The 27,797-nt window shown below is 37.8% G+C and overlaps 1 protein-coding gene across 1 annotated transcript; it reads right to left on the bottom strand.

Annotated features, from left to right (window-relative positions):
- Pasd1 (PAS domain containing repressor 1) lies at positions 1–27,797 on the bottom strand. Its single transcript, XM_052745017.1, has 14 exons — positions 27,613–27,797; positions 22,627–22,716; positions 18,485–18,584; positions 16,700–16,849; positions 15,522–15,652; positions 13,822–13,895; positions 10,188–10,275; positions 8,732–8,900; positions 5,864–6,294; positions 4,414–4,563; positions 3,783–3,920; positions 3,608–3,696; positions 2,390–2,582; positions 1–598 (listed from the first exon to the last, which is right to left on the bottom strand). The coding sequence occupies exons 1-14, from the start codon at positions 27,685–27,687 to the stop codon at positions 491–493; spliced, it is 1,986 nt and encodes a 661-aa protein (XP_052600977.1). The 5' UTR covers positions 27,688–27,797; the 3' UTR covers positions 1–490.

The following is a 27,797-nucleotide window of genomic DNA, read 5'->3' as shown; positions in this document are numbered from 1 at the left end:
TGTACCTTATTTTGAGCAGATATTAATTTCTCACAATTGGATATCTATTTCACATATGTTACCCAATGTAACAGGGTTATAGGGCTACAGAAGGGAGGTGGGAATAAATCAAGATTAAGACCCCAGAATTTGGGAAAAGGACATGGTGTGAATAACTTTTTCCATATTGCAAACTTATGTGGCATTTTTTATTTTGGCCAAAAGTCCCCTGAAAATATGTCCATTGAAGTCAGCTTGCCACATGAAATAGCTTGGGGCAAGCAGGGGCCAGTGAATACTTGTTATCACACCCAAAGTGGGATGTGACAGTTTGCTTCTGTAGCATCATTTCCAATAAACTGATTATGCTTTAAAAATAATTAGAAACTCAATTGGTAAATAGAGAAAAAAAAAACCCACCCTCCCTCTCCCATAAAGGGACTCTGCCCATTTTGTATGTCCCTTTCCCACACAGACCATCTGGTGGTCTGTCTTCTGCCTCATCTTCCCCTCATGGATGAGGATCAATGTTCTCTTCAGCCTGAAAACAACCAGAATTTTCTTGACCAGGCTGAATCAAGTGTGGCCCATTCTCTCTTCGGGGGTTAGAAGAGGCAAGCTGAAAAAAAAGAGGGGGAGGGTGATAGAGTAAAATACTCTGTTATACTTCTTTGGCCCATTTTGTGGCTATGGAAGGATCCTTTTATTTCAAGCTCGGGAGCAATTGACAAATTCTTTTGCAGTAGGGGCTTACAGGGTGATAGTAGGAGAGAGAGAACTGGGAAAGACATGAGGCCTGTCCCATTTCTTCTTCCAGCTGCTTCTCGGCTTAATGGCAGTCCTGAGACATCAAAATTCCCTTTTAAGCTGAAGCATGTGTGTCTGGCCCTCAACTTTTCTGCAACCAGGCCTAGCCAAAGTCCACCTTTAGGCTTGGACTTGCATTTCTACATTTCCAGAGTGGAAGAAGAGTTGTCAGCTCCCACCAGGGAGTGGAGGAGGAGATCAAGCACAAAGGCAATGTTACCAAGATGTCTGTTGTAGGACTCTTTTTTTGAATATTTTGAAATGAAATAGGACGCAGTAAGTGGAACCTAATGAGGTGAATAAGAAAAAAATCGAGTAGGTATTGTGCTCTAATCTGGGCAGACAGCTAAAGACCAAGGCAGTAAGAGCAGGAATGACCAGAAGGCAGAGAGCGGATCCAGAGTGTGTCCTCACAGTGAAGCCCTTAATGCTCCTACTCTACTTCTCTTAAAATGAGCTATCTGAATCCCTACCCTCACTGGCCTGCACTATCAAATCAACTTGGTGACAACTCTGACTATTAGGACCCCATTCGAGGGTGTCATTGTCTTGGTAAAAGGCAAGAAATGGGGTACTACTGAAGTCTACTTTGCTAAAAGCCCCATCAGATCATTTGCTCATTTTGATCTCTATATAGGCAGTCCCTCATCGGGACCCAATTTCTAATGACACTGATGGTTCAGTTGGTCAAGGCATGTGTTTGAAAATATCTCACATTAAGTTAGTTAGAATTTCTAAACATTTAGAATGTCTAACCATCCTTTTGATTACTATTTTTGTTTAAGGTAGATTGTGTTGTAGGATGAAAACACTTTTGTATGGGTTATTAATTTGTCAGATTTTATATTTCTGCTCCTCATAGGGCTAGCTGGTCTTAACATGAGGAGCTAATTCTTCTGTATTATTGTCATCTGGACCAGCTTTTATACTGCAATCCAGCCCCAACAGACGGCCCCCAAGTATGTCTGCCATGTCTAACCTAAGGCACCTCATAGATGCTTTACGTTAAAGCACATTCAGCAAAGTGAACTTTAGGGATTTTCTCAATATAATGAGACACACCCAAGGTAAGAACTAGACTGCATTGCAGGATCATAAGATCTGTAAGTCCAGAAAGCAATCTGGACTCAGCAATGCGTTTGGCATTAAAAATGAGTTGTGTCTCACTTTCATTAGGTAATCTATGCTGTGGAAGACTGAAAGTTAGGTTGTATTTAAGAATCATATGTGGAGCTCAGTTATACAAGGATCCAAGTAGACGATGATTTTACTCAGCAGTGAGTTCTACCACCACATGTATAACTTTCTTCAAACTGATAATGCTTTCTAGTCTGCATTTCAAACACAGTGTATATTGCTGAGGTATCCTCCTTGTGAAAAAGAGTTCCAGAATCCCTCTTGATCCATGGGATATCTCTATCATGTCCATTTTCTTTGTCTATAAAGCCAATTGATGTTGACCCTTAGTAAATGATGGTGTTCTGTAAAGTGGCTCATGGCATTGTGAAAATTATTATTTCATCTATAGCTGCATGAAATTTTCTGAGCTCCCCAGTCCAGGTCTGTTTGAGTCAAGACTTTCAGATGATTGGGGATCACTTACTTGTGACATTGCTAATGGGTGTTGTGAACTTGCAGATGGGTGACTTGTCACTGCTGCTGCTGAGTGATTGGTTGCTGCCAGAGGTTGATATGTCTCTGCTACTGGTTGATATGGCAGTGGTGTTGTTTGACGTGGCCTTGCCAATGGGCGATACAGCAGTGGAGGAGTATGATTGGCATTATCAGCACAAAATCTGCAAAAGAAGAAATTTGGATCAGTGACATAGGTCAAAGAATGATGGACCATGAGAAATTCTCCTGGTCTTGAGTGTTTGGTGTACATTTGTTTTCAGTATAAGAGCTTGTCAATGTAAAAGGAACACAGATGCTGAGATAAATTACAGTCAAGTCACTTGTCTCACCTGCTTTCTTTTGTGTCACAAAAATAGTTTCACCATGCCTGTGCTCTCTGTGGCCTTGTATATGCCATTCCATCTGGCTAGAAATGAGTACCTCAGGGATCTGGTGGCTGAGTAATACCTACCAGCAAGGCACATTTCCTAACATCAAATCCAGAGCTCTTCCACAACCAAAAGCTTGGGCAATTCAGGGAATGATATGGGTTGCAAAGCCCTACCAAAGACCCTGAATCTTCATTTTAATCCTTTTTTAGGTAGGCTCTGATGATGAGAAACATTACAAAACATGACACTGACCCACTTCACCACATGTAAGGGCAGATGGAAATCCCCATAGCTTTTTGAGACTCTGCTTCAGTAAGACAGCATTCATTTAAAAGCACTTATTGAATCTTAAGTACATGCTAGGAAGAGCCTTTTCTCTCTGGTATTTGAAGTGAGAGACATTATTATTGGGCTAGAATGTATGTATGCCTTCATACTACACAATTCATGTTCAGCCTTTATATGCTGTTGCCTGTTCACAGAATGTAACAAACATCTATTTCCGTGGTTTTCATGGTCAATGCCTTCATTCCAGAGAAGCTGAAAAATGGACATGAAATTCCGCAATTACTTAGCTGTGGTCACTAAGGACTTCTGTGCAAATACCCTGTGCTGAGAGTCTGGACTTGAGCAATGAAGCCCAAATGATTTCAAGGCTTATATGTGAAATCTCTAGCTTTTAGGGTGTCTTATCTAGCCTTTTTGTGTGGAAGACCCTCCATTTTATCAACAGATACTGAAATAGGCACTATATAGGCAGGAACAGCGGAAAAGAAATGGCCTCCACCCTTTTCCCCAATCCATCTGTCTCTTACCTCTGTGTCTCACTTCGTGGATGTGCAGAGTTATTGTTTCCAAAGGAAGTAGTGGGAAGTCGTCCCAGGTCATTAGTAACGGTTACCACCTGCACAAAACCAATAGTTATTGTAAAACGATACAGTATGCCATTCATCCCCTTATCAACATCTGAGGCTCTGACTACTCCTGTACCTGATCTCGTGGCCGATATACCTGATTTTCTTGTCTTTGCCCCATCTGTTGCTGTGCCATCGGCCGTTGGTATGGTAAATTGCGAAGCATCTCAATACGTTGAGCCAACTCATATACACATTGTTCTTGTTCCCTCTCCTGCAGGTATTGATGCATCAGAAACAAATATAAAAGTACTTTGATGTCTGAAAAAGCACCCCTGCTAGAAATGACCAACCTTCAAATGAACCCGAAAATAATGGAAGTCTGGTCTCTGTTGGTACTGGGCTATGGGAACTACTGGCTGCTTTGGCAACACACTAGTCACAGACATGTGTGGGAGGCCAACTCCCACATTTTAAAAGGTTCCTATAAGGAGGAAAGCATGCTCAGATCTTACTAGGAAACCTTTGTGGGTCTCTACAGACATGCCATTGGGTTACAGACATTTGAGAATCCAGAACACCTGCACAAGCATGTGCATGTCATTGAGCCTGTATATAGATCTACTTATTACAGATATTTTTAATGCTTTGGGGCAACTCAATTGCAGCATATGGGGTAGGCTGAGCCAAGTAAAAGAAGCCAATCAAACTTATTATGCAAGTGGAATCTAATTTCAGTTATAAAAAGTAAAATCAACATTCCATACCTCTTCTTCAATATCTCTGTAAGAAGTTGGTTCCTCATGGAAGGATCTACTTATACTCAAATCATAGACCTGTGTCCTCACCCGTGGGCCACAGAGTTGGGCAAACCTTTCTCCCAAAAGTGGACGCTGGAAGTGACGTGGTCTTCTTGGCTGTAATTGGAAGGACACAAAATTACAAAGGTCTTGCTTTAGTTAATGGTTTTCCTTAGTGCACAGAACACAGTGAACATGGAAAAGTGTTTTTCACCCAAGCCCAAACATTAAGAAGCTGCACTGGCCCCTGCTAAGAGCTGGCTGGGCTCTCCTCAGCTCCTGTACACAGCCAGATTGCAGAACCATCACTTATTATTTTAGGAATTTTAAATCATAACTGCATTAAGAGTTTAATTGCATCTTAATCCAAAAAAGAAGAAAAAACCAAAGACAATTTAGCACAAGGAATTTTTGTTTGTTTGTTTTTTTTTGAGAGTTTGTCTGTGTAGTTTTGGTGCCTGTCTTGGAACTCAGTCTGTAGACCAGGCTGGTCTCAAACTCACAGAGATCTGTTTGGTTCTGCCTCCAATGTGCTGGGATTAAAGGGGTGCACTACTGCCACCTGGCTTCTTTTTTTGTGGGGGCGGTACGGGCATTTTTCAAAGGGTAAATGTATTCACATAGATTTCCTAAATAGTTCAAATAAATTTCATGGTACTCCAGAAATCCCTGAAAGGCAAGAAGGCCTTTTCAAAAATGGAGACATTGAGGCTCAGGAATTTGCCATTGTCACACTACTGGGACTAAACGGAAATGCCTGTGTTTTAGCTTTTCATTTTATGAAGATTACTTTGGTCATTGCAGAAGGAGATCTGATTTTTGAGTCAGTAATAGGTACACACAATTATACATTACTGATGCAAAGCACATTTCTTAGCTTGTTCATCCTGTATATTTAAGAATTCTATATAGTATAAAAAATGATTATCAAAATGCATGGTTATGTCCACAGTTTCAAGGATAGAAGATTAGAAGAGGAGAAACCTAGCTTGCTGTGGTATGTGCTGAGGGCAAGGGTGGGATGAGTTGTCAAGAAAGCTGTCTTTTCTTGAGATGGTTAGCATTGCCTCACAACTGATGAAAAGCAGGACCCTTGGAAATGCTGCATTTTCAGAGCAGCTCAATTTCCCACTTACTTCAAATTTTCTCAGAAGTATTTAACATCCTTGTATATTTAACAGGATGAGAACCATGGGGGTGTGGTGTGCCTTAGAGAACATCCAACCTCCCTGTTTGTAAAGGTTCAAGGGTTCTCATCTGTTTCTGAAAAGCTAGTACATCACAGTTATATATGTTTTTAAAAAATAGAGATCATGCTTTTTATAAAGCAAACCCGAGCAAACAGTGAATTTAAGCTCAATGATGTTAGAGGTCCAAACAAAAAGAAAAATGAATTTTGAAAGACTTTCAGATGTACCTCAGTTACAACAGTGGCTGGCAAATCTCTGCGCACCCTAGGTTCCACCAATGCCTTTGGGTGCACAGGTTGTACTACTGTGCTTGTACACTTTGGGGCTGTCTCAACTATCTTTTGATGTTCTTGTCCTTGGTCCACGATGGGTTCTTGGATTTTAGGGTCTTTGTTAACTTCAATTTGTTCTAGTACCACACAGGAAACTTCATCTGAAGGACCAGGCACTTCATGAATAACATGGTCTTTTCGATTAGAGCCCGTTGCCTCTTCCAAGGGTTTCTTCACATTCTCATTACTGCATTCTCTTTGTTCTGGAGAAGCCTGTTCTTCTTCGCTGTCACTGAGAAGAAATTCTGGAGCTACTTCAAATTCTTTGTCCATGGGATCTTGAAAGTACTTTGGATCTATCATAGAGCCTTGTCCAAATGTAGAACCTGAGGAAGGAAGCACAAAGGAGAGCATGAATATAATGGTAAATTATGCCAGCTTTATACAACAGGACAGTATGGATTAATTTTATGATTGAGAATGAGATGTGCCAGGTACTAGGAATCATTTGGATAACAGTAGTTTAAAAGCCATTCATATTTGAAAGTAAAAGACAAGTAAAGTATGTCTGAATTTCTGTCCACCTCCCAGTTTACACTGGGGCTTAAATCCAGCCCAGTTGTTAGTAACCTTCCATGGCAACATTCTGTGGGCTCTACTTCAGAATATTTGGTGTCCTATAATAATAAAGCTGAAATAAGTTACAACTCTGTAAGATGTTGCAATACACCTTTGCTTTAATAGCTGAGAAAAGACAATAATGAACAATTATGACATCATTTGGAAAATCCACTTGACATACTTCCTATATGACCTAGTAGTCTCAAAGTCAGGAATTTACCCAAGCAAACTTAAAGTTCCACAGAAAACTTTTGGGAAAATGTTTGTAGTAAGGTTATTCACAATCGGCAAAATCCTGACAGCAACCCAGATGTCCTTCTGCTGATGGATAGACTAAAATCCTGTAGTATATTCATAAAGTACAATAAAATGAAGTGGATCATTGTTTCCTCTTGTGACATGGAAAGTTTCAACTGTACATTTCTAAGTGAAAGAAGCCAGATGGAAAAGGCTTCACATTAGGAATAGGCATGAAACTCAGTGGTATTTTGCTTATGTAATGTGTGGTACTAGGGGGATCAGAATAAAATAGCTAAAAATTTCTCTTTTTTGTTCATTTTTCTCTGTACTGTTCTTTCAAATCAAATTATTTTATTTTTTGTGACAGGATCTCATGAATTCCAGGATGGCCTTGAACTCATTGTGTAGCCAAGAATGGCCTTGAACTCCTGGTCTTTCTACCTCTACCTTCTGAGTACTGCATTGAAATTTTCCTCTAAGTCCAAAATTATTTCAAAATGAAAAAAATACAAAATGTAAACATCAGAATCAGGCAGATTGACCCACAATGTGCCTCCCAACTCCTCTGTGCAACTTGAGGATGCACACCTCACCACAATGCTATGGATATAAGCAAATTGCCCGTCAACCATTATATTAGTTTTAGATTATCCATTTTAGTCATTTTGGAAAATTCTAGTTTCTTGATAGTTTCAGTGCTCAGAATTTCGACTAAACTCTTGTACAATCAACCACTTCCAAATGACTTTTGAACTTTAACAGTATATTTGCAATTTTCTGATACCAAATGAAGAAACTCAAATATCAGTAAGCCGTAGCAATAGACCCAGAAGTTTCTCAATTTCAACATTTGTTGCTAGATATCTTGATGTGCTCTTTTGACTGGAAAGGACAGCTGTGAGAGCTTATAAGAATTTGTCCACAGTTGGTTTAACAGTAATGAATATAATTCCTCAGAACAAACCTACAAGGTAAATCCAGACATGTAGGTTATGAGCAATCACTGCTCATGTAAATGTAAGAAATAGTCACACAGACACACAGACACACACAGACACACAGACACACACACACACACACACACACACACACACACACACACACACACACACACAAACACACCCCTGTACTGTTTTCAATGGATAGTTTGAAATAGAACTATGAAACTTACAGAAATAATGGAAGTATTATTACTAAAAACTATTTAAACATTAAAACTACATCTGGAACTGAAAAAATAGAATAAAAGATTAACCACAATACCTGAAAATTCCACAATACAAATTTCTACAATAATATGGTAAATGGATACCCGTCCTTTTCTCAAGTGTTGCAGTTTTTTTGTACAATTGTGTAATTAGTACTTTATTGAAACACATAAAAGGAACAGCAGTATTTTTGAGGGATTAACCTATTTGCCTCTCCTCCTATTAAAATTTCCTAGCAAAGCACATGCCTGTGTTTCTGTAATCCCAGCACTCAGGAGTAGAGGTAAAAGGATTGCGATGACTTCTAAGACAGGGTGAATTATACATCAAGACTCTGTCTCAAAACATCAACAAAAAACACTAAAAGCATGTTGCTGCAATAGACTAGACTACATGGACACAAACGACAAAACATTATTCCTTCAAAGACAGGTCTATCACAACATTTGTAGTATTAAAATAAAAAACAACTGAATAATACTAATTCAGCAGAAAGGAGGAAAGTCTGCAGATTTCTTGCTTGGATTTATAAAATGTGTAAGAGCCCTGATTGCTTGAATCTATGAGAAGATTCTTTCTTTTTTGCTCTGAAATCATCATCTGAAAAAATTCACAGAAAATGAGTAATGTTGGACTTGACATCTGTGATTTCACATCATTTTAAACCAGACACTATCTTTATTTTAAATCTTGAAACCACTTCAAATGTCATCCCATTTATTTAGTCCACATCCAAATAGCTGGTCGTACCTACCTGATGAAAACGATGCTGCTGAAAATTCTATGGATGAAGTGCTTGTTGTTGTGCTCTCGCTTGTATCTAGACTTATTATTGTGCATGTACTTGATTGAGATGGTGGCCTGATCTGAACTAATTCAAATGGAATTTGTCGAGTAGCCGGTTGAATATCTATAATCTCAACCTGAATTTCCAAAAGAAGATAACACATTTCACTAACCAGATAGAATAAGACACAAAAAAATGGAAACACAAGCAAGAACTCAAACTTATTTTTTTTTATAATTTTAAATATACTTCAATCAATTAAAAGCCATCACAACATCCCACATATATCCTTTAAAATATTGTTCTAAGGTACTAAGCTTCAACATCTTTTGGATAGTAGCCACTGGTGGGTTTTCCAGAATTCCTGCACACGCAAAGTATGCTTCAAGCAAGTGAAAGCCAAGTAAAAGATGATTAATGTTTTAGGTTGATTAAATGGGATGGTATCAGTAAGAGTATTTTGGCTGTAGTAAGGAATCCATTGCTGTCAGTTTCCCTTAGGCTGCTCATGTTTTAGTCAAATGCTAATTTTAACCACTCATGGATGCTCAACTTAGAATCAGGCTAATTACCAAGAAACTAGCCTTAAATAAAAAATTCTCTAAAATTAACATGCAATTTGGTGGGGACTGGAGAGATTTCTCAGTGCTCAAGCACACTGGCTGCTCTTCTAGAGGACTTGGGTTTGATTCCCACCAACCACATGGCGGCTCATGACCATATGTAAATGAGAGTTTTTGCTCTCTGTGGAAGCCCAGCATTGCAAGAGTGAACAGATCAGTCTGTTCTTCAGCACTGTAAGGGTATATAAAACAGGCTACCATCAGCTTAGAATGTACTAAAATTGAAAATTAAAAGAACTGTTTCTACAAATAATGTGTAGATGTGTGTGTATACATGTGTATGTGTAGGTGCTTGTGCACATGTGCACTTGTATTTGAAAGCTACATGACAAGCATAGGTGTCGAGTCTCTCACACTATCCAAGCAAGCCTTGATAAACTTGTATTTGTGACAAGGTCTCACTTTTTAGGCCAGGTTCTATTGGAACTCACTATGTAGCACAATCTGGCCTGAAATTTGTAGCCATCCTCCTACCTCATTGCCCCAATTTCTAACCTTACAGACATAAGTCAAGATGCCCAACTTTCAAACTTTCTTTACAAAATGCAAAATATAAACATTTTCTATGACGTCCGAAAAGGAGTTTAGCTTGACTGTTTTTCTAAGATATCACAGGGACTATTCTAAGGATGGCCATTTCTTACGGAAAGAAAAGAAAAACATACTATAGGACACTGCCATGCTCACAAGACAGTTACTAAAATGAAAGTCTTTCTATGTTGGCAACACATATTAACTAAATAATAGAATTACAAGGATAAAGGCCGAGGGTTCTACTTAATGTCTGTCAATGTACATACTTCGTTAACTGATACAGGATGCTTTGTTTTCAAATATTTAGCCTTGCGATTCCTTTGAATTCCCTTCCTCTTGCGTCGTTTTCGAAGCCTTAATATAAAATCATAAAGAAATCATTATCAAAATGTGTTTTGTGTACTGGCCAGGAAGCTTCCTCTCTGCTGGCTAGCTTTCCTAGTACTGGAAGGGTTATACAGGCTGATGGAGGAAAAAGGCATCAATGGTCTTACCAGCTGTGAACATTGTGATCAACAATAATGATTGGCATGGCAAGATATGCACATGTTTGCAATAGTGGCATGAATGCTATGGGGACAAACAACCCATTTCGGAATGGATTGAAGGACCCACCACAGGAGGAAGAACAGATGACTAGCACCATAAATCTGACAAAAGGACACAAGGCTGAGAAGCTCACCAGCTGCAAGGGTCAATCAACTTGCCACTATTGTGCTAAATAACATAGTATCAAACTGTCCTCTAAATTAATATCTTTATGTCCATGGATTAGTATAGCTCTTGGAACTCATCAAAGAAGTTTCTTTGTGCAGTATTCAGTGGTTAACATAGAAACTCACAACTGGTCAAAGTGCAGAGAATAAGTGTTACTGCAGTGTTTAGTCCTACATGGTAAATCTATGATCCCCTGCCACACAAGGTTTAGGGACTATTGCAGAAGATAGGGCAAGAAGACTGTAAGACCAGAGATCAAGGATGAAACAGTGTCATCTTGACCATGACAGGATCACTGCACTCATAAACTCACGGCAGTGGTATGGCCTGCATGAGATCTATGTAAGATCAGGTCAGTCAACATTCCAGAATGGAGTGGGGAGGGGCTCATAAGCCTCTATCCCTAATTTGGGAAGCTGTTGACAGTTGTGTTTTCTGGGGAAGGAAGCATCAATTTTACTTAAGAGTATGACCATTGGTAGGCTGAACAAGTTTTAGTGGATGGCCCCAAATCCATGAGTATGTAGCCAGCACAAATCAGACTCAGTGGAATATGTAAAAAAAAGAGGCCAAGAAGTTGGAAGGGGTAGGGATGGAATGTGAAAGAATGAATCTAGGAAGAATTAGAAAGAGAAGCTGGAGGTGAGTATTATCTAAATATATCGTGTGAAATTCTCAAAGAATTAATAAGGATACTATATTAAAAATCTGTTTATATACTGATAGATAAGTATGGAAATGTCATAGTGCAAACCCATTACTTTGTATGCATAACTTTAAAATGTACTGTGTCTTAGGATTAGAAGTGTGATTCAATGGAAGAACATTTAGCCAATATGTGTAAAAGCCTGGTTATCCCTAACATTCTAAAACACACAGACACAAAAAAAAGGGTTTAGTTTGAGAGGCCAAACAACAGAAAAATTCCATCACTCCAAAATATAAGAGGATGAATTATGTTAATAAATATGACTTTAAAAAAAAACAGCCTGGGCTACCAAGTGAGTTCCAGGAAAGGCGCAAAGCTACACAGAGAAACCCTGTCTCGAAAAACCAAAAAAAAAACAAAAAACAAAAAAAAAAAAAACAAAATAACCTAACAGTAAATGCAGTAAATGACACCTTGGAAATTCTGAGTGCATTCAGAGGAGATAAAATAGAAAAAAAAAAAGCCAGTTAATGAGTTATTGGATGATTTTCCATATATGACTTGGACATAAAATGTTTATAATTACTGGGTTTTTTTTTTTTTTTGGTTTTTTGAGACAGGATTTCTCTGTGTAGCTTTGGAGCCCTTCCTGGAACTCACTCTGCAGCCCAGGCTGGCTTCGAACTCACAGAGATCCACCTGCCTCTGCCTCCCAAGTGCTGGGATTAAAGGCAAGCACCACCACGCCCAGCTAATAATTACTCTTACTGGTTTGATTTCCAGTGTGAAGTACTTTAAACATAAACAATGTCATGTATTATTTATAATATCTAAATACTTAAAGAAAATTCTCTGTGTGTATGTGAGAGAGATGTGTGTGTGTGTGTGTGTGTGTGTGTGTGTGTGTGTGTGTGTGTGTGTATGTGCGTACATATATATACACACATACATGTTGATTTTCTTTTGGAGGCAGGATCTCAATGTATCCCAGACTAGCCTTAAACTCAGTATGTTACCAAAGAATACCTTACCATTGTAATCTGGGCATGGGAGGGATGACTCAGCAGTTAAGAATACTGGCTGCTCTTTCAGAGGGCTGGGGGTTCATTTCCCAGCACCCATGTGGCAGCTCACAACTGTCTGTAATTCCACTTTCCTGGTATCTCACACCTCACTCTGGCCTCCATGGCACTGCATACATGTGGTGCACAGACATACTGCAGGCAAAGCACCAGACACATATTTTTTTTAAATTGATCTGTCTGCTCCCACCTCTGGAATCTGATATTATAGGCATGTACTACTAACTACTCCAGGTCTGTGCTTTATCAACTGAACTTTTTTCCCAGCCCCAGAGCTTTTTTTACATCAAATTTACATTTCATACAATTCAATTAAAGCTTTTAATTCAATGATTTTGGGCACATTCAGATCATACAATTATGGGAGTAATTTTAGTTCCCTTGAGGGTTTTAGTCCTTTTGTCTTTACATATTTATTTATATGCTGGTGACTGAACTCAGGACTTTGCAGTTCCTGGGCAAACCTCTAAGATAAATCCCCAACCCCTAGAGAATTTAAGAACATTTTCTTATGTAAGGAGAAAAAAAACTATACTGTTCTAGCAGTCATTCCCCTCTATCCCCATCCACATACAACACCTGGCCAAAGGCAACCACTTACCCACTTTCAGTCTCTGTAGAATTCTCATTGTGACTTTACAGATGAGTGGAATTTAAAAGTCTGTCTTGGCTGACTTCTTGGCCAGCTTCAGGGGCTTCTGGTTGCAAGCCCAACAGACAATTGTACTAGACCCAAACTCCTCCCATCCCTCATTTTAAACCAATCATTGAAGACTGAAAACTTCAAGCCTTCCCCAACTTTTTCTCAACTGGGTGTCTTAGCTGTAGAGTATTGTTACTTTTTATCTATCTGTTCTCATCTGTGAATTTTTTAAGGTAGTAAACAGCCTGGTACCTCTGGGTCTCCCAAGTACTTCAGATGTTAATCTTTCTTCTTAAAATGACTTAGCTTGGCAAAACTGTTTTAAAGGGTAAGCTTAGGGTTTTCTTAAATTCTTAAAGCAACTTTTTGCCTTCAAATTATCTTGTAGGCTGTACACAGTGGCCCACACCTTTAATCATAGCAATTGGGAGGCAGAGGCAGGTAGATATCTGTGAGTTCTATGCCAGCCAGGTCTACATAGTGAGGTCTAGTATTCCTTTTATCCCAGCACTCCAGAGTCAGAGCCAGGCAGATTTCTTTGAGTGCGAGACCAGCCTGGTCTACAGAGTAAGTTCCAGGACAGGCTCCAAAACTGCATAGGGAAATCCTGTCTGGAAAAATCAAAATAAATAAATAAATAAATTGAAAATAAAAAGGCAATTATATGTATTCTGTGGGAAAACTATGAATTATATTAAATGATGAGTTAGGTTCATACCAACAAATTGCTCATTTTAGATTTATTAAAATCCTTAGATGATCTTTTAATTGCTTTGATTTTAATTACTTACAGCCATGATATGTCTTACCTGCGGTGCTGTATATCAGAGTCATCATCCGATTCAATAACTATAACAGTGGGTTGAATTTCAACAGGATTTTTCTGAAGAACAATTAGCATATTGGTTTCCATTGTTGTCACCATCATTTTGGCATTTATTTGAGTCAAATCTATATAGCCTTGTGCAGAGTAGAGCTACACCCTCTCCCAGCCCCCTAATTGTCATTTAAATGTATCTGTATACAAAATATTACCTGATACTTATCACATATATTACATATTCAAGATACAACTGATCCATATGGTAGTGTGAGGAAGACACTGGGTTTACAGGTATGAAAACAAGGTATACACATACAATGGTTTAGCCCAACACTAATAGATCCAGAAGATGAATTTCACTTCGACTCAAGTTCTCACTGTTTTATACCATCATACTGTACAGACTGTTTGGAACACTATCCCTCTGTTCTCTTCAGATATGTATTCCAAAATATCCACTGATATAGAAACAATATCCTAGAGGCCCAGAAAGAAAAACTGGAGGAAATCACAAAAAACTTCCTGGTGTCATGATGGAGACTAGTGGAATATGGGTGAACCAAGAAAGATTTGTTTTCTCTTTCTCAAAAAAGCAATAGACCTTGAGGCTGAGTCCTACATATTAGAAGACGGTATTCTCATGGCAGATAATGGAATTCAGGTCCTAGAGGGTTAGTACAAAGGAAGAATGAATGAGGCAATCAAATCAGACCAACTTCCTTCAGTTTTCCCCTCTATACCACTTTCCTTACTATCTTCAATATAGAGAAGTGGTTTATTCTAAAATTGAATGTAGGAACCATCTACTCTGCCATCACAATAGGAACATGGTCCATAGGCCAAATGGAGTTCCTCATCTGGGCCACCAATACTGCACAGTCTACAATTTTCTAGTCCTGTCTGTATCTGCTGATAGTGCCTCCATTCATCCCAAATCCTGGAATTTACACCCCCATGACTACAATCATTCCCACCTACCATCCACATCTGGTTAGCTCCATTCTTGTTTCTTTATGCTTCACGTTTTACCTATAAAGCAGCCTGGTGTTTTCAGTCCATATCATATTACCCCTCTGCGTTCTAGTGTATTTAGCATAAATTCCATATGCATTAGTACAGATAGTGAAGTTCTGTACACTCTGTCCCCTGCCTGCCTCCGCTATCCCCTTACCGTTTTCCCCTTATTTGAGTCACATAACCATTTTTTTCCTTCAAACTCTCCAAAGTAGGGCCAAGGCACTCTCTACAGATTGCCTTTTTTTTAAATCTTTCTTGGCGTCCTGTACTCCAAACATAAATCACCAGAGATACCCTACCAACTCTCATCCCTATGACATTTTTCATCAATGCTTTGTTTATTGTCTGACTCTATGTATTCCCCTGACACTTAACACAACATCTGGGACATGAAAAGTGTCCCATGTTATTGAAAGAATAAACTAAAGAATTTCAACCTATCACTTGGATTCTAAAATCTATCTTTTCCTTTGAGAGGTAAAAAACCTTTACAATCAACTACCTAAGAGGAAAAAACAGAGCTTCTGTTACATGGAAATTCACTTACTAACAGAAACATAAAAGTTGTTCTTTCTGTACTGAGTATTGAATGTTTGTGCACTGATGTCCAGAGGCTGAAAGTGAAAATGATGTGCCCTTCAAAGTGTGAGAAACAGACAGCATACTCACTGATTCAGGCTTTGTACAAAGAACTGAAATGGTTCCCACAAGATAGTACTGCTGATCCCATAACATTGTTGGAGTTGATGATTGAATGCTTCTGCTATTTGGACCATAGTTTCCAAAAAATGCAAATGACTCTAAGGTTGATAGACACAATGGTAATTAAATTAAAATACATACTAGATAAACAAGGATGCAGACAACTGCTACATCACAATGCTATTTATCATCCCTTTGGCATTTTTCAAGATTCTGAGCCATTCTGAGCTCCCTAGATGGTCACCACCAAAATATGAGACACTCATACTGAAAATCAAACGTGAATTTGAGCTGATGTCTATCTTTTGCTGTTGCCCTATGTATTGTGGTAGTCTCTGAAAGAAATATGGTGTGTGTGTGTGTGTTTGTGTGTGTGTGTGTGTGGGTGTGTGTGTGGGGGTGTGTGTGTATGTGTGTGGGTGTGTGGGTGTGTTTGTGTAAGTATAAATGTACATGCACTATCCAAGTGTTTTTTTAAGGATACTTCAACTTTAACTTCCAAGGAACATGAGAAATGTCTTAACAAGCATTTGGATACTGAAAGCATAAAGCATAGTATACCTCTGATTACGTTAGATGTTTTATGGCTCTAAAGCAGTTAATTTTAATTATGTATGTTGATTTATCAGCTTATACTTCCTTAAATCTCAAAAATTATACACTAGACCCTATAGTACACAATACACAATTGACAAACTTCTTTTCCTATATTAGTGTACAGAACTTTAGTGTTTATATTTTATATATTTGTCTTTGGTAGGATGTTAGAACTTTAGACCCCAGTTAATCCAATCTGTGGTATGATTTATAAACTACAAAATCCATTTGTAAGTTGGGTATTCATGGGGTTCCCTTTAAGCTTGGCAGTGCATTAAACTTTAGGAATAGATTTTACATTTTATTTTGTTTTGTAAGAGGAGAAAGCCATTCTTTATCAATCTAATCCACCATGTTTCTCTAAGACTCCAACTTATAAATTTTTCTATTATTTTTCAATGCCTAATAGGTATAGCCAGAAATTGTCAGTGTAGGGGTATTAAAGATTTTGTAAATACTAATAATACAAGAACAAGTATGCTACTAATTAGGAATACACCACTCTTGAACATTATTTAAAAATCATGGACTGGGGCTGGGTTGCTTACCGTCATAAGAATCCTGCAGGTACAAGATGAATTTTACATACTCATATGTGTCCCTGCCTTTGTACATGTTCCTGTAACCATATGTATCCAGAGCATCCCTGCTGGCATTTCCTTTTCTTACATAGCAGCAAAATTCAATAAGGTTGCCAACTAAAGAGAGCAAGAAACAAATAAAGTTGTATGGTCAGAGGGATTATTTCAGTCAATGAAAGTCTTCTTTAGTCAAAACATTTTTTTGTTGGGGGAGGGTTTCTCCATCTAGACCTGGCTGTCCTCAGACTCTCTCTGTAGACCAGGCTGGCCTTGAATTCTCTGAGATCTGTTTCTGCCTCCTGAGTACTGGGATTAAAGGTGTGCACCACCACACCCTGCACAGGACAACATTTTAAAGAACACAATTTTTTTTCCATGAATGATGGTACTCATAGGGCTATCATCTGTAGAATAGGGTACCACTCAGAATATAACACACTGGTATTTATATAGCACTGCTGCAATGTGGTGATATTTTATTTGTGCTGAAATTTGGTGATATTTTAATCATATGTTAATAAATAATGTTTGCCTGAGATCAGAGTTCATAGCCAGCCATAAATAAAAGTCAGGCATGGCAGGCAGAGTCTCTGTGAGTTCAAGGACACAGCCGAGTGTGGTGACACACTCCTTTAATCCCAGTGCCAACCATAGAGACCTAGAGGTCTGTACAGACAGGCAGTGAGGAGAAAGTGAGGTAGCTGGGCTAAGAGCCAATGAGAAGGCAGAACAATAAGGCAATAAAGGCTCAGGTTAGACAGAAAGAAGCAGGTTCTCTTGGGTAGCTACAGTGGCATAGTGAGCTAAGTTTAGTTGGTGGCTATTCCTATTTCTCTGATCTCTATGGCTTTCACCCCTGTATTTGGCTCTGTGTATCTTATTTAATAAGACTTTTTAGAAATTTGTCTACACTGCAATTAGAGAAATACTGCTGTAATCAGGGTTTAGGGTAAAGAAAAAGACAGGGCTGGGGATGACTTTTCAATAAAGAATTTTTTATTAGTTCTTTGAGAATTTCATATATGCATATGGTATATTTTGATCATGTTCATATCCCACTCCCACCAGCTCCTCCTAGAACCAGCTCCACATCCCCACTAATTCCTTTCCATCTTTGTGCCCCCAAAAACCATACAATTCCAATTTGTGCTGTTCATACACTTCTGAATGCAAACATTCACTACAGAAGTGGTCCTTAACACATGGGCTGTAACTCCTTTGGGGGACAAATGACCCTTTCACGGGGGTCATCTAAGACCATCAGAAAATACAGACATTTATAATACAATTCATAAACAGTAGCAAAATTAGAGTTATGAAGTAGCAATGAAAATAATTTTATAGTTGGGGTCACCATGACATGAGCAAATGTATTAAAGGGTCACAGAATTAGGAAGATTGAGATCTACTGTATTTGATCATGGTCAGCCTGCCAGGGGCCATATCCTTGAAGAAAATCCCCTTATCTCTCCAAGTATGCATCAACTGTCATTAGCTCCTCATCTGAGGAAGAGGGTGCATGAGCTCCTCCCCACTCCCCCACAGGAGAGAATTTTTTTTAAATGTTAGAAATGAAGTGTTTGATATGATAAGCTATAATCTTAAATGAATATATGATCAGCAGCTACAGTGACTAATAATTTTTTCAAAAAATTACTGTGTTAAAAGAGCAAGAAATTATTCAGCTGAGTGTTACTTGTCACTCAAAACCTCAAAATTAAATCAAAACAAAATAAAACCATGTAAACATACCTGACTTTGCCAAAGGAAGATTAAGAATGACCTTCTGAGATATTTCTTCTTTTTCCTCATCAAGAAGAATATTTAATAAAGTCTTCCCCACAATATCTTCCTGGAGAGAAAGAGAGAGAACAGATTTTGCTTTCTATACAAATACTATTAGTCTGTCCTGTCTCCTTATCACCAGTGACTTTAGCTCTACCCTTGACCATTTATGGCTGTACGTACTGTACTTCAGTCATTTTTTATTACCCTCCAGCAGTTATTCCTTGCTACAATCTATTCTGGATACAGTTTTTCTGTACATTATTTCCCTCAAACAGTTGAAGTCTTCCCTAGCCATCTCAGAGATGACTGACGTTGTAATTATCAGCATGTGTTCTTTCCCTCTGTGCTATGTGCCTGGAAAAATCTCAGCTCCTTGTCCATAGTGTCCAAGAAACTGAATGTGAATGGGAAACCCCCACACTTTCTCACTCTTCAATGTGAATCCTTTCTCTTTTGTACCTTCTTCACACTTGGGTCCAAAGCCCTCTCTACATTTTAATTTGGCCTTGTTCATTTTGGTGGGGAAAGCTCAATCCCCAGTACCATAAAGAAATACTTATTTTTTCAATAAAAAATATTTTCATTTTTATAAATATACAATTCAAATACCCAAACTAATTTATCTCTGATTAATCTGGACTTTCATTGATTTTCACATCCAACAAATGATTAAACAATTACCTCACAGACACTGTCTAAATATATACACACACTGCAGCTTCATTATTCCCTGCAAGATGTAGAATTATTTTCCATTTTACTCATGATTATTGTTCTTTTTATTGCACCACAACTGTCTCAAATTCAACTTTTACTTATCCTACTAAATGTGCTATGGAACATTCTTACTTATAGACATTACATATGAAGTAATTAATGTTTCTGCAGAGAGTAAACATTACCGAGGATGAACATTACATGAATTATAATTTTCAGGAGTACAATAAGAATAAAGTATGTCTATGCATACAAAATGTGCTAATGAGCTAGAAGTAGATTTATACTTGTAATCGAAGGACTCAGGACACTAAGGCCAGTGGTGGGAGTGCAAACTTGTATAGTTACTTTGGAAATCAGTATGGTGGTTTCTCAGAAAATTGGGAATCAACTTTCCTCAATACCTAGCTATACCACTCTTGGGCATATCCCCAAGGAATGCTCAATCATCACAAGGACACTTGCTCAACTATTTTCATAGCAGCATTATTCATAATAGCCAGAACATGGAAACAACCTAGATGCCCCTCAACCAAAGAATGGATAAATAAAATGTGGTACATATGCACAATGAAGTACTACTCAGCAGTAAAAATCAATGACACCATGAAATTTGCAGGCAAATGGATGGAACTAAAAAATATCATGCTGAGAGAGGTAACCCAGACTCAGAAGGTATGTACTCACTCATAAGTGGATATTAGATGCAAAGCAAAGTATAACCAGACTGTATGTTAACTATTTAAACTTACAAAAAAAATGAGAATTTCTAAATGATATGCACAACAAATATGATGTGAAATATAAAACAAGTGGTGTCGCTTACACTTGCATTAGTAGAAGAAATGGGGATATCATCATAAAAAAATCAGAGAGCTGGAGATTAACTCAGTAGGAGTTATACTCACCTAGCATGGACAAGGCCTTGCTTTCAATTCAATTGCTGTTAACACACACACACACACACACACACACACACACACACACACACACACACACACACACACAAATCCCTGCTAGATACGTGCTGGTTAATACCTGTAACCCCAGCATTTTAGAGGCAAGGTAGAATGATCATCATGAGTTCAAGGCCAACCTGGGCTGCAATAAGAGTTATGATCAATCACCAACTAAAACAGTGGACATTAGCAATCATACCATTGACCCATGTGCAAGTGTGTGCATACAAATACACGGAAATCGGGAGGAGAGTGAGGAAGGGGGGGAGAATAAAGAGACAAAGACTAGAATCATCTTATTTTTTCTATCTCTGGCACTCAGTCTTCTCATTACACAGGGAAGAAAGTTCAAGGTACTTAACGTTTATGAAGCAAGAAATAACAGCAAAATAAATGAAAAGGTTTTTAAAAGAGAAATTTGAATAGCTATTTCAACACATTCTGTTTAACATTTTTGTCTCAGTCATTCCACAAGAAGAAAGGAATTTATCCTGCTCAGTGTTATTTGCTGAGAATCTTGGCAAGAAACATGTTTTCTTTTCATAGTACACATACATCAGAAAAGCAAATAAGGGCCAGGGAGGGTAAGAATCTCTGCAGAAGCCCCAGGTTGGAAATAGAGGCCAATCTTCTTCAATGCCATGAGCTCCTGTCGCCAAACTTCTAAAGCCTGAGAAACTCTTCCCATGATGAACTTTATGTATGGAAAAGTCTGTTTGCTTAAGGATTACCCAGGAGAATGACTCTGTGTAACTTCTCAGATTTTAATTGATTATGAAAAATGTATAACAATTAGATTTAGTGAAAAGGCACATAAAATAATAAAATAGTGCTTCAGGTATACTTTCTCGACCCTATGTGATAAACATAACACAATTTCATTCCCTTTTAGTGTTTATATAAAAATATTTTTATTTATGCATTTTAGACATTGTCTCATGAATCTCAAGCTGGTCTCAAATTCATAGCATAGACATAAATGACTAAAATTCTCACCTTCCAGCCTTCATCTCCCAGTTTATGTGGTGCTGGGATCAAAACCAGAGCCTTGTGTATGGTGGGCAAGCACTGTACTAACTAAGCTGAATTCTCAGTTTTATACTGTTATTTTTATTCATGTAAGTCTCAGGTAATCAAGTACATATTCTTTAAGGCCTCTCCTTCAAAACACATATGCACACACATGCTACATAAGGTATGTGTACCTTATGTAGCATGTGTGTGCATATGTGTATGCATATGTGTGTGTGTGCATGTGCGTATATGTGTGTGCATGCATGTGCATATGTGTGTGTAAGTGTTTTACCACATATGGTAAAGGGCATAAAATTTCTGGACAAATTACCTAAAACAATCAGAATAATATTATAGCTAGCACTCTCGGTATAAGAAATCCTCATATAGTAGGAAGAAGTAACTAATTTCAGCTAATCATGAATTTCATTTAATTAATTAGGAAAAAAGTGAACAATATTGGAGTTTGCTGTAGAATAGTTTCTAATCTACTTTCGATATAACTCTAGTATATCTGCTAAACTTTATTGATTCCCATGCTTCAAGCCCAAGTGCTATAGCTCTCTGGTTCATAAAGCAACTTTGTGTAATGTGGAATAAACTGTGAAAACCACTCAGATATGAGTAACAACACCACCAAATGATGCAGACTTTATTGAGGAAGATTGTTCCATTACCTTTTCTTATCCTTTCTCATTCTCACTGACCCTTTTCCTCCTTGCAGCTAACCCCTTCCAATTCTTTTATCACATCTTGGAGGGGGGAATCTCATGAAACCCTACCTCTCCCTGGGAATTTACAGGTAGTTAACAGTAATTAAAGGCCCTATTCCTCCCTGATGGTTTACAGATAGTTAACAGTAGCTAAGGGGAGGAACTTCATGAGACACTACCTCTCTCCCTGAGAATTAGTAAACAGTTAGCAGTAGCTAAAAAAATATTTAAAAATTAAAAATGAACCTTAAAACATTCATAGTATGTATAACAACTTAGTAGTTATCATATATTTTACAAAAAGGGAGGTAGGCAGGAGAGATAGATTGGCTATTAAAAGCACTTGTTACTCTTGTATAGGACCTGGATTCAGTTTCTGGCACCCACATAACAGCTCACAACTGTCTGAGATTAGAATAATAAGGGACCAATGCCCTCTTCTGTCCTCCACAGTAACCAGGCATAGATTTGGTGCAGACATACATTCAGGCAAAATGTTTATACACATAAAAATAAAGAAATATATCTAAGATTTTTAAAATAAATTAAGTGAGAAATTAAGATACAGAAAAATTAGACCTACGATAGATGCCATAATTAAATGGGCATAGTTGGACATCAATGAATTATATAAAGCAAAAATGAAAACCCCACAAACAGCAAACCAGAATGACCCTTTTCCCCAAAAGCTGGAAAAACTTACTGGTCGATGGCCAAGAAGAGGTGATACATTCTGTGATATAAAAACAATTTTTCCATCTATGTTCAGTACAATTGAAATGCTTTCAAATGACTAGTAAAGAGAATAATAACATAATCAAATAGTGCAACAATAATAAAATGATAGCTTTATGTATACATTTATAAATAATTCTAACAGAATACTGAAAATGTATATTACTTACATATCTATAAAGTAGGCATGTACTTAATTAAAAAATCTGTTATTCTGCCTCCTACACAGAATCTACTTAACCTTCAGCATGAGATATTTATCAAATGACGTGTCACTTAGACAAACAAATATCAATGTACACACAACTAACACTAAACTCTCTAGCACAAGCTAGGAAGGTTCAATTCTGTGTCTAGATTGTCACAATTTAAGCATATTTAATTTTTTAATGCTAGGAATTTTTAAGGGCACTTTCATTTGTGCTTATTCTAGCTATCTACTTATAAAGATGGTTACTGCCATCACTTTTCTTCTGTGTAGTGGATTTAATAGGCAGACAAATACTTCCTGGTAAATAACATTTAAAATGATTTTTTAAATCTATAAAAATGTTTTCATGCTTGATTCTATAAATTTCATTAGGGCTGCTTATAGGAGTATGGATGAAGCGTTCCGTATAGGTGTTTGAGTACATTTTCAGTGGCTACAGCCAGAATAAAATGTCTTTTGTTCCCTTAGCAACTATTAATTGCATAGAGACCCTTAGGAAGAGCTGAGGACTCATGATCTGCTTTCCTGTTAACTATTAATTCTCAGGGTAGAGTGTGGTGTCATGAAATCCTTTTCCTCCAAGTTATGATAGTAGAAGGGTAGAATGGCTGGGAGGAGGAAAGGGATCAGTGAGAAGGGGAAGGAACAATAGAGGGTAATGGGATGCAAATTTGATCAAAATAATTATATAAATGTATGAAAATGTCATAGTGAAACTGACTATTACATGCAATTCGTGTATTCTAATAAAATAATGAACTTAATTTCAATACTAGGACCAAGCTCATAGTAAAGTAACGGAAACAACATATCACAGACTAACATGAATGTAGGCACTAGAACATAAAGGAATGTTAGAGACTTGGGAAACCTATTCATCACAGATGACTTAGAGATTGGGATTAAAGCAAAGGTGTGTTAACAGATAGTACAAGAAGTCAGAAACCATGATGTGAAGCCAAGTTTCCAAAAAGGTGACATCTAGAACATGGGAAATGCCAAAAGATTGTACAAAGGAGATGTGGACATGTGTGGGCCTGCCTCAGTTTCAATTCTAAGAAGAGGGCAACTAAAGATGGGCTGCCTCAGGAAGTACTAACCAGATGTCCACATTCACTTCAATAGAGCTACCTACAATCCAGATACTGCATGTGTGATCTTTAACAACTCCAATCTAATATGTCACTCGAAGCAGTCCTTAGCCCTGTTCTGCAATAAAATGATTATTTTAAGAAACAGGCTTACAGACTTCATGCAGACAGATAGTTACAAATAAAAGATCTCATGGTAAAAACAAAATGACAAACACAGGGAAGGGCAATCTATCATAAAGGAAGAGTGTATAGAAAGAGTAAAATGTAGAATGAAATAAAAAAATGGAGTTTTAAGACATGAAAAGAGTGCTGGATGTAGGAACATAGATAACAAGGATTTTAAAAAATTGAGTGAACCCGAGACTCTAAACAGATCAGAGATGTGAACATAAGCAAAGGGTCTTCAAATGAAATTATCATAAAAATATCAATTCAGGGGCTGAGATTATAGTTAAGTGGCAAAACAATTCCTTTCCATGTATGGGGCCCTGGGTTCTATCTTCAGCATAAAGGGAAAGAAAACATCAAAGTAGAGGTTAAATTTCACGGTAAAACACAACTGGATAGCTTGGGCATGTGGTTATGTTGGTAGAGTACTTGCCAGATGCTCAAGACCCTGGTACCCAAGCCCAGTAACAAAAATCAAAGCAAACGCAAGTGGAAAGGAACTAGAACTGAGGACAAGACTCTGTCTACAAGCTTTGAGAAGATTATGAAGAAATGTGAATCCCTGTGTATTGTCACTGAGAGGTTAAAATGAAGAAGCTGTAGAAAACTGTATGGCCAGTCCTCAAAATATTAGAGGACACCATAGACTCTAGTGTTTCTACTTCTGGACAAACAGAAGAAAGAGTTGAAAGCAGTGCCTCAAATGGCTATGTTCATCCTCATTCTCAGTAGCATTATTCACAAAGACCAAAAGATGGAAGCAATCTGGTATGGTTTGGATATTGTGTCCCCCAATATATTGTGCACATTAATAAACTTATCTGGAGTCAGAGAACAGAACATCCATTAGACAGACATAGAGGCCAGAAAATGGTGGCATACAGACCTTTAATCCTAGCATTCTAGAGGCAGAGATCCATCCAGATCTCTGTGAGTTCAGAGCCACACTGGAAATAGCCAGGCATGGTGACACACGCCTTTAATCCCAGGAAGTGACACCAGGAAGCAGAAAGGTATAAAAGGTGTGAAAACCAGGAACTAGAGTCTGTTAAGCTTTTAGGCTTTTGAACAGCAGTTCAGCTGAGATCCATTCAGATGAGGAAACAGAGGCTTCCAGTCTGAGGAAATGAAATCAGCTGAGGAATTGGCAAGGTGAGGTTAGCTGTGGCTGGTTCTGTTTCTCTGATCTTTCAGCATTCACCCCAATACCTGGCTCTGGGTTTGTTTTTATTAGTAAGAGCTTTGAAGATTCATGCTACAGGATATGGTCAATCCTCCAAGCATTCATGTATTAGAAGCTTGGACCTCATTGTACAATGGGAGAGCTGATAAAGTCTTTAAGAGGAGAGTAGTGTGAGGACACTGAGGAAACTGCCTTCCTTAGTACTTGAGTTCTTATGAGACTGTGGTTGATTCCTAACAGGTGTTTGTTACAGAAGAAGACTGATGATTCCTCCCCACAATCTGGCTTTCTGTCTTACACTATGATTGTTCCCTCTCATACGTGAAGCCAGTTCCACTGTGAAGCCATCTCACAAGTGATTCAGCCAAGAGGCCATTCAAAGAGGACACAGTTTTCAACTTGCAGCTAAATAAGCCTCATTTCTTAGAAGACAGCTATGCTCACCACTACACTACCAATGCAACATCAAGCTTCTTGTCTTTATATACTTCAACTCAACTATTTGATTTAGCTACAGAGAAGTATTAACACATATTTCAAGCAACTGACAGATAAAAGGCTCTGCAAAATATCATATGACATGTAAGTGACTATTATTCAGCCTTCAGAGAGAATTCTGTCACCAGCTACAGCATGAATGGATCACATAAATATTTTAGTGAGAGAAATAAACCACTCAGGAAAAGAAGAATGTAAGGTTCTATTTTATGACATAAATAAATCTCTAAAATAATCAAATTTATAAAGAGACAGAATGGAAGTGAAGAGCAAAATGTAAAGATACAATAGAGCCTTAAAAAAGAAAGTAAAAAAATCAATTCTTTGAAAAGAACAATACTGGTAATAAACCTCTGATGAAGTGATTTGCAAAGTGAAAAGCACAATCTTCTTAAAAATATTTTTGTTTTATATGTATGAGTGGTTTGTTCCTGCATTTATGTCTGTGTACCACGTGTGTGTATGGTGCCCAAAGAGGCCAGAAGACAGTGTCAGAGCCCCTGAAACTGGAGTTACAGATAGTTATGAGCTGTCATGTGGGTGCTAGGAATCAAACTCAGATCCCCTGTAAGAGTAGCCAGTGCTCTTAACTGCTGATCTGTCTTTCTAGGCCCACAAACAATCTTAAGAACAACAAGTAGGTATCATAAAGAAGCTTCAGCCATAACAAACATAACTAGAAAATATTATCATCAATTTTATGCCAGTAAAATTGAAAGTGATGGGATTGGTAAATTCTTAGGAAATATAATTTACCAAAGATGGCTCATGAAAAGTAGAAAATTTGAATCATAACATAATCATTAAAGAACTGAACCATTAGATTCAAATATTCTATTAACTTATGTGGTTTGAAACTGGTCTGAGTGAATCATTAGCCAAGGATTCATGTGAGAGGAGATATTTGTAGCATATAACTAACAACTGACAAGTCCCAGAATCATTATGTGTTAGTGAAAACTTTCCTGTTACTTTTATTGTTGTCAGGGTATCGAATCCAGGATTCTGCATATGCGAGGTAAATCTTGTGAGTGAACTACACCCCTAGCCTCAATTGAAATATAAAAAAAAACCTCCACTTTTTTTCATGAGTCAAAATAATGAAGGAAAGTTATTAACATCTGTCAGAAGCATACATCACAATGTTCAAGTTTGCATTATAAAACTATTGACAGATTTCAAACGACATATTTTGAGGCTTCTTAATACAAATTTCAGTATATAAACCAAAATTTCTTCTTTTTTTTTTTGGTTTTTCGAGACAGGGTTTCTCTGTGTAGCTTTGCGCCTTTCCTGGAACTCACTTGGTAGCCCAGGCTGGCCTTGAACTCACAGAGATCCGCCTGGCTCTGCCTCCCGAGTGCTGGGATTAAAGGCGTGCGCCACCACCGCCCGGCCAAAATTTCTTCTTAATAAAAGTGCTTGAAAGGACATAAAATGTCCCTATGTGGCTTAGGTTTCATCTAAGAACATATATTGTTATAACACTTGTTGTACTATTTGAAAGAATATGCTCTTGCAGCTACACTTTGAAAAGTGCTGTAGTAGCCAGGCGGTGGTGGTGCATGCCTTTAATCCCAGCACTCGGGAGGCAGAGGCAGGCGGATCTCTGTGAGTTCGAGGCCAGCCTGGGCTACAGAGTGAGTTCCAGGAAAGATACAAAGCTACACAGAGAAACCCTGTCTTGAAAAACCAATAAAATAAAAGAAAAGAAAAGAAAAAAAAAGAAAAGTGCTGTAGTGCATCTTGCATTGTATGTGATTCACATGTAAAGTAAGCAACGAACAAAAACACCCTTACCCGAAGAACTGTCTTATGAAATTCTTCATAGGTTTTGAAGACAGGAACTTCATTTTGGCCAAAGTTTTTTCTCATATTTAATACTCCTTTTCAGAAAAAAAAGGAGAGGTGTTATATTAAGATAATTAGCAGTCAATGTTATATTCCTCAAACTTATAATTTAGGAAAATATTTTGTTATTTTGT

Source organism: Peromyscus californicus, unplaced genomic scaffold (genome assembly GCF_007827085.1).
Source record: "Peromyscus californicus insignis strain IS unplaced genomic scaffold, ASM782708v3 Scaffold_10__1_contigs__length_136768540, whole genome shotgun sequence".
Classification (NCBI taxonomy): Eukaryota; Metazoa; Chordata; class Mammalia; order Rodentia; family Cricetidae; genus Peromyscus; species Peromyscus californicus.
The sequence above is the reverse complement of the archived record's forward strand: the minus strand, read 5'-3'. Positions and strand labels throughout refer to the sequence as shown.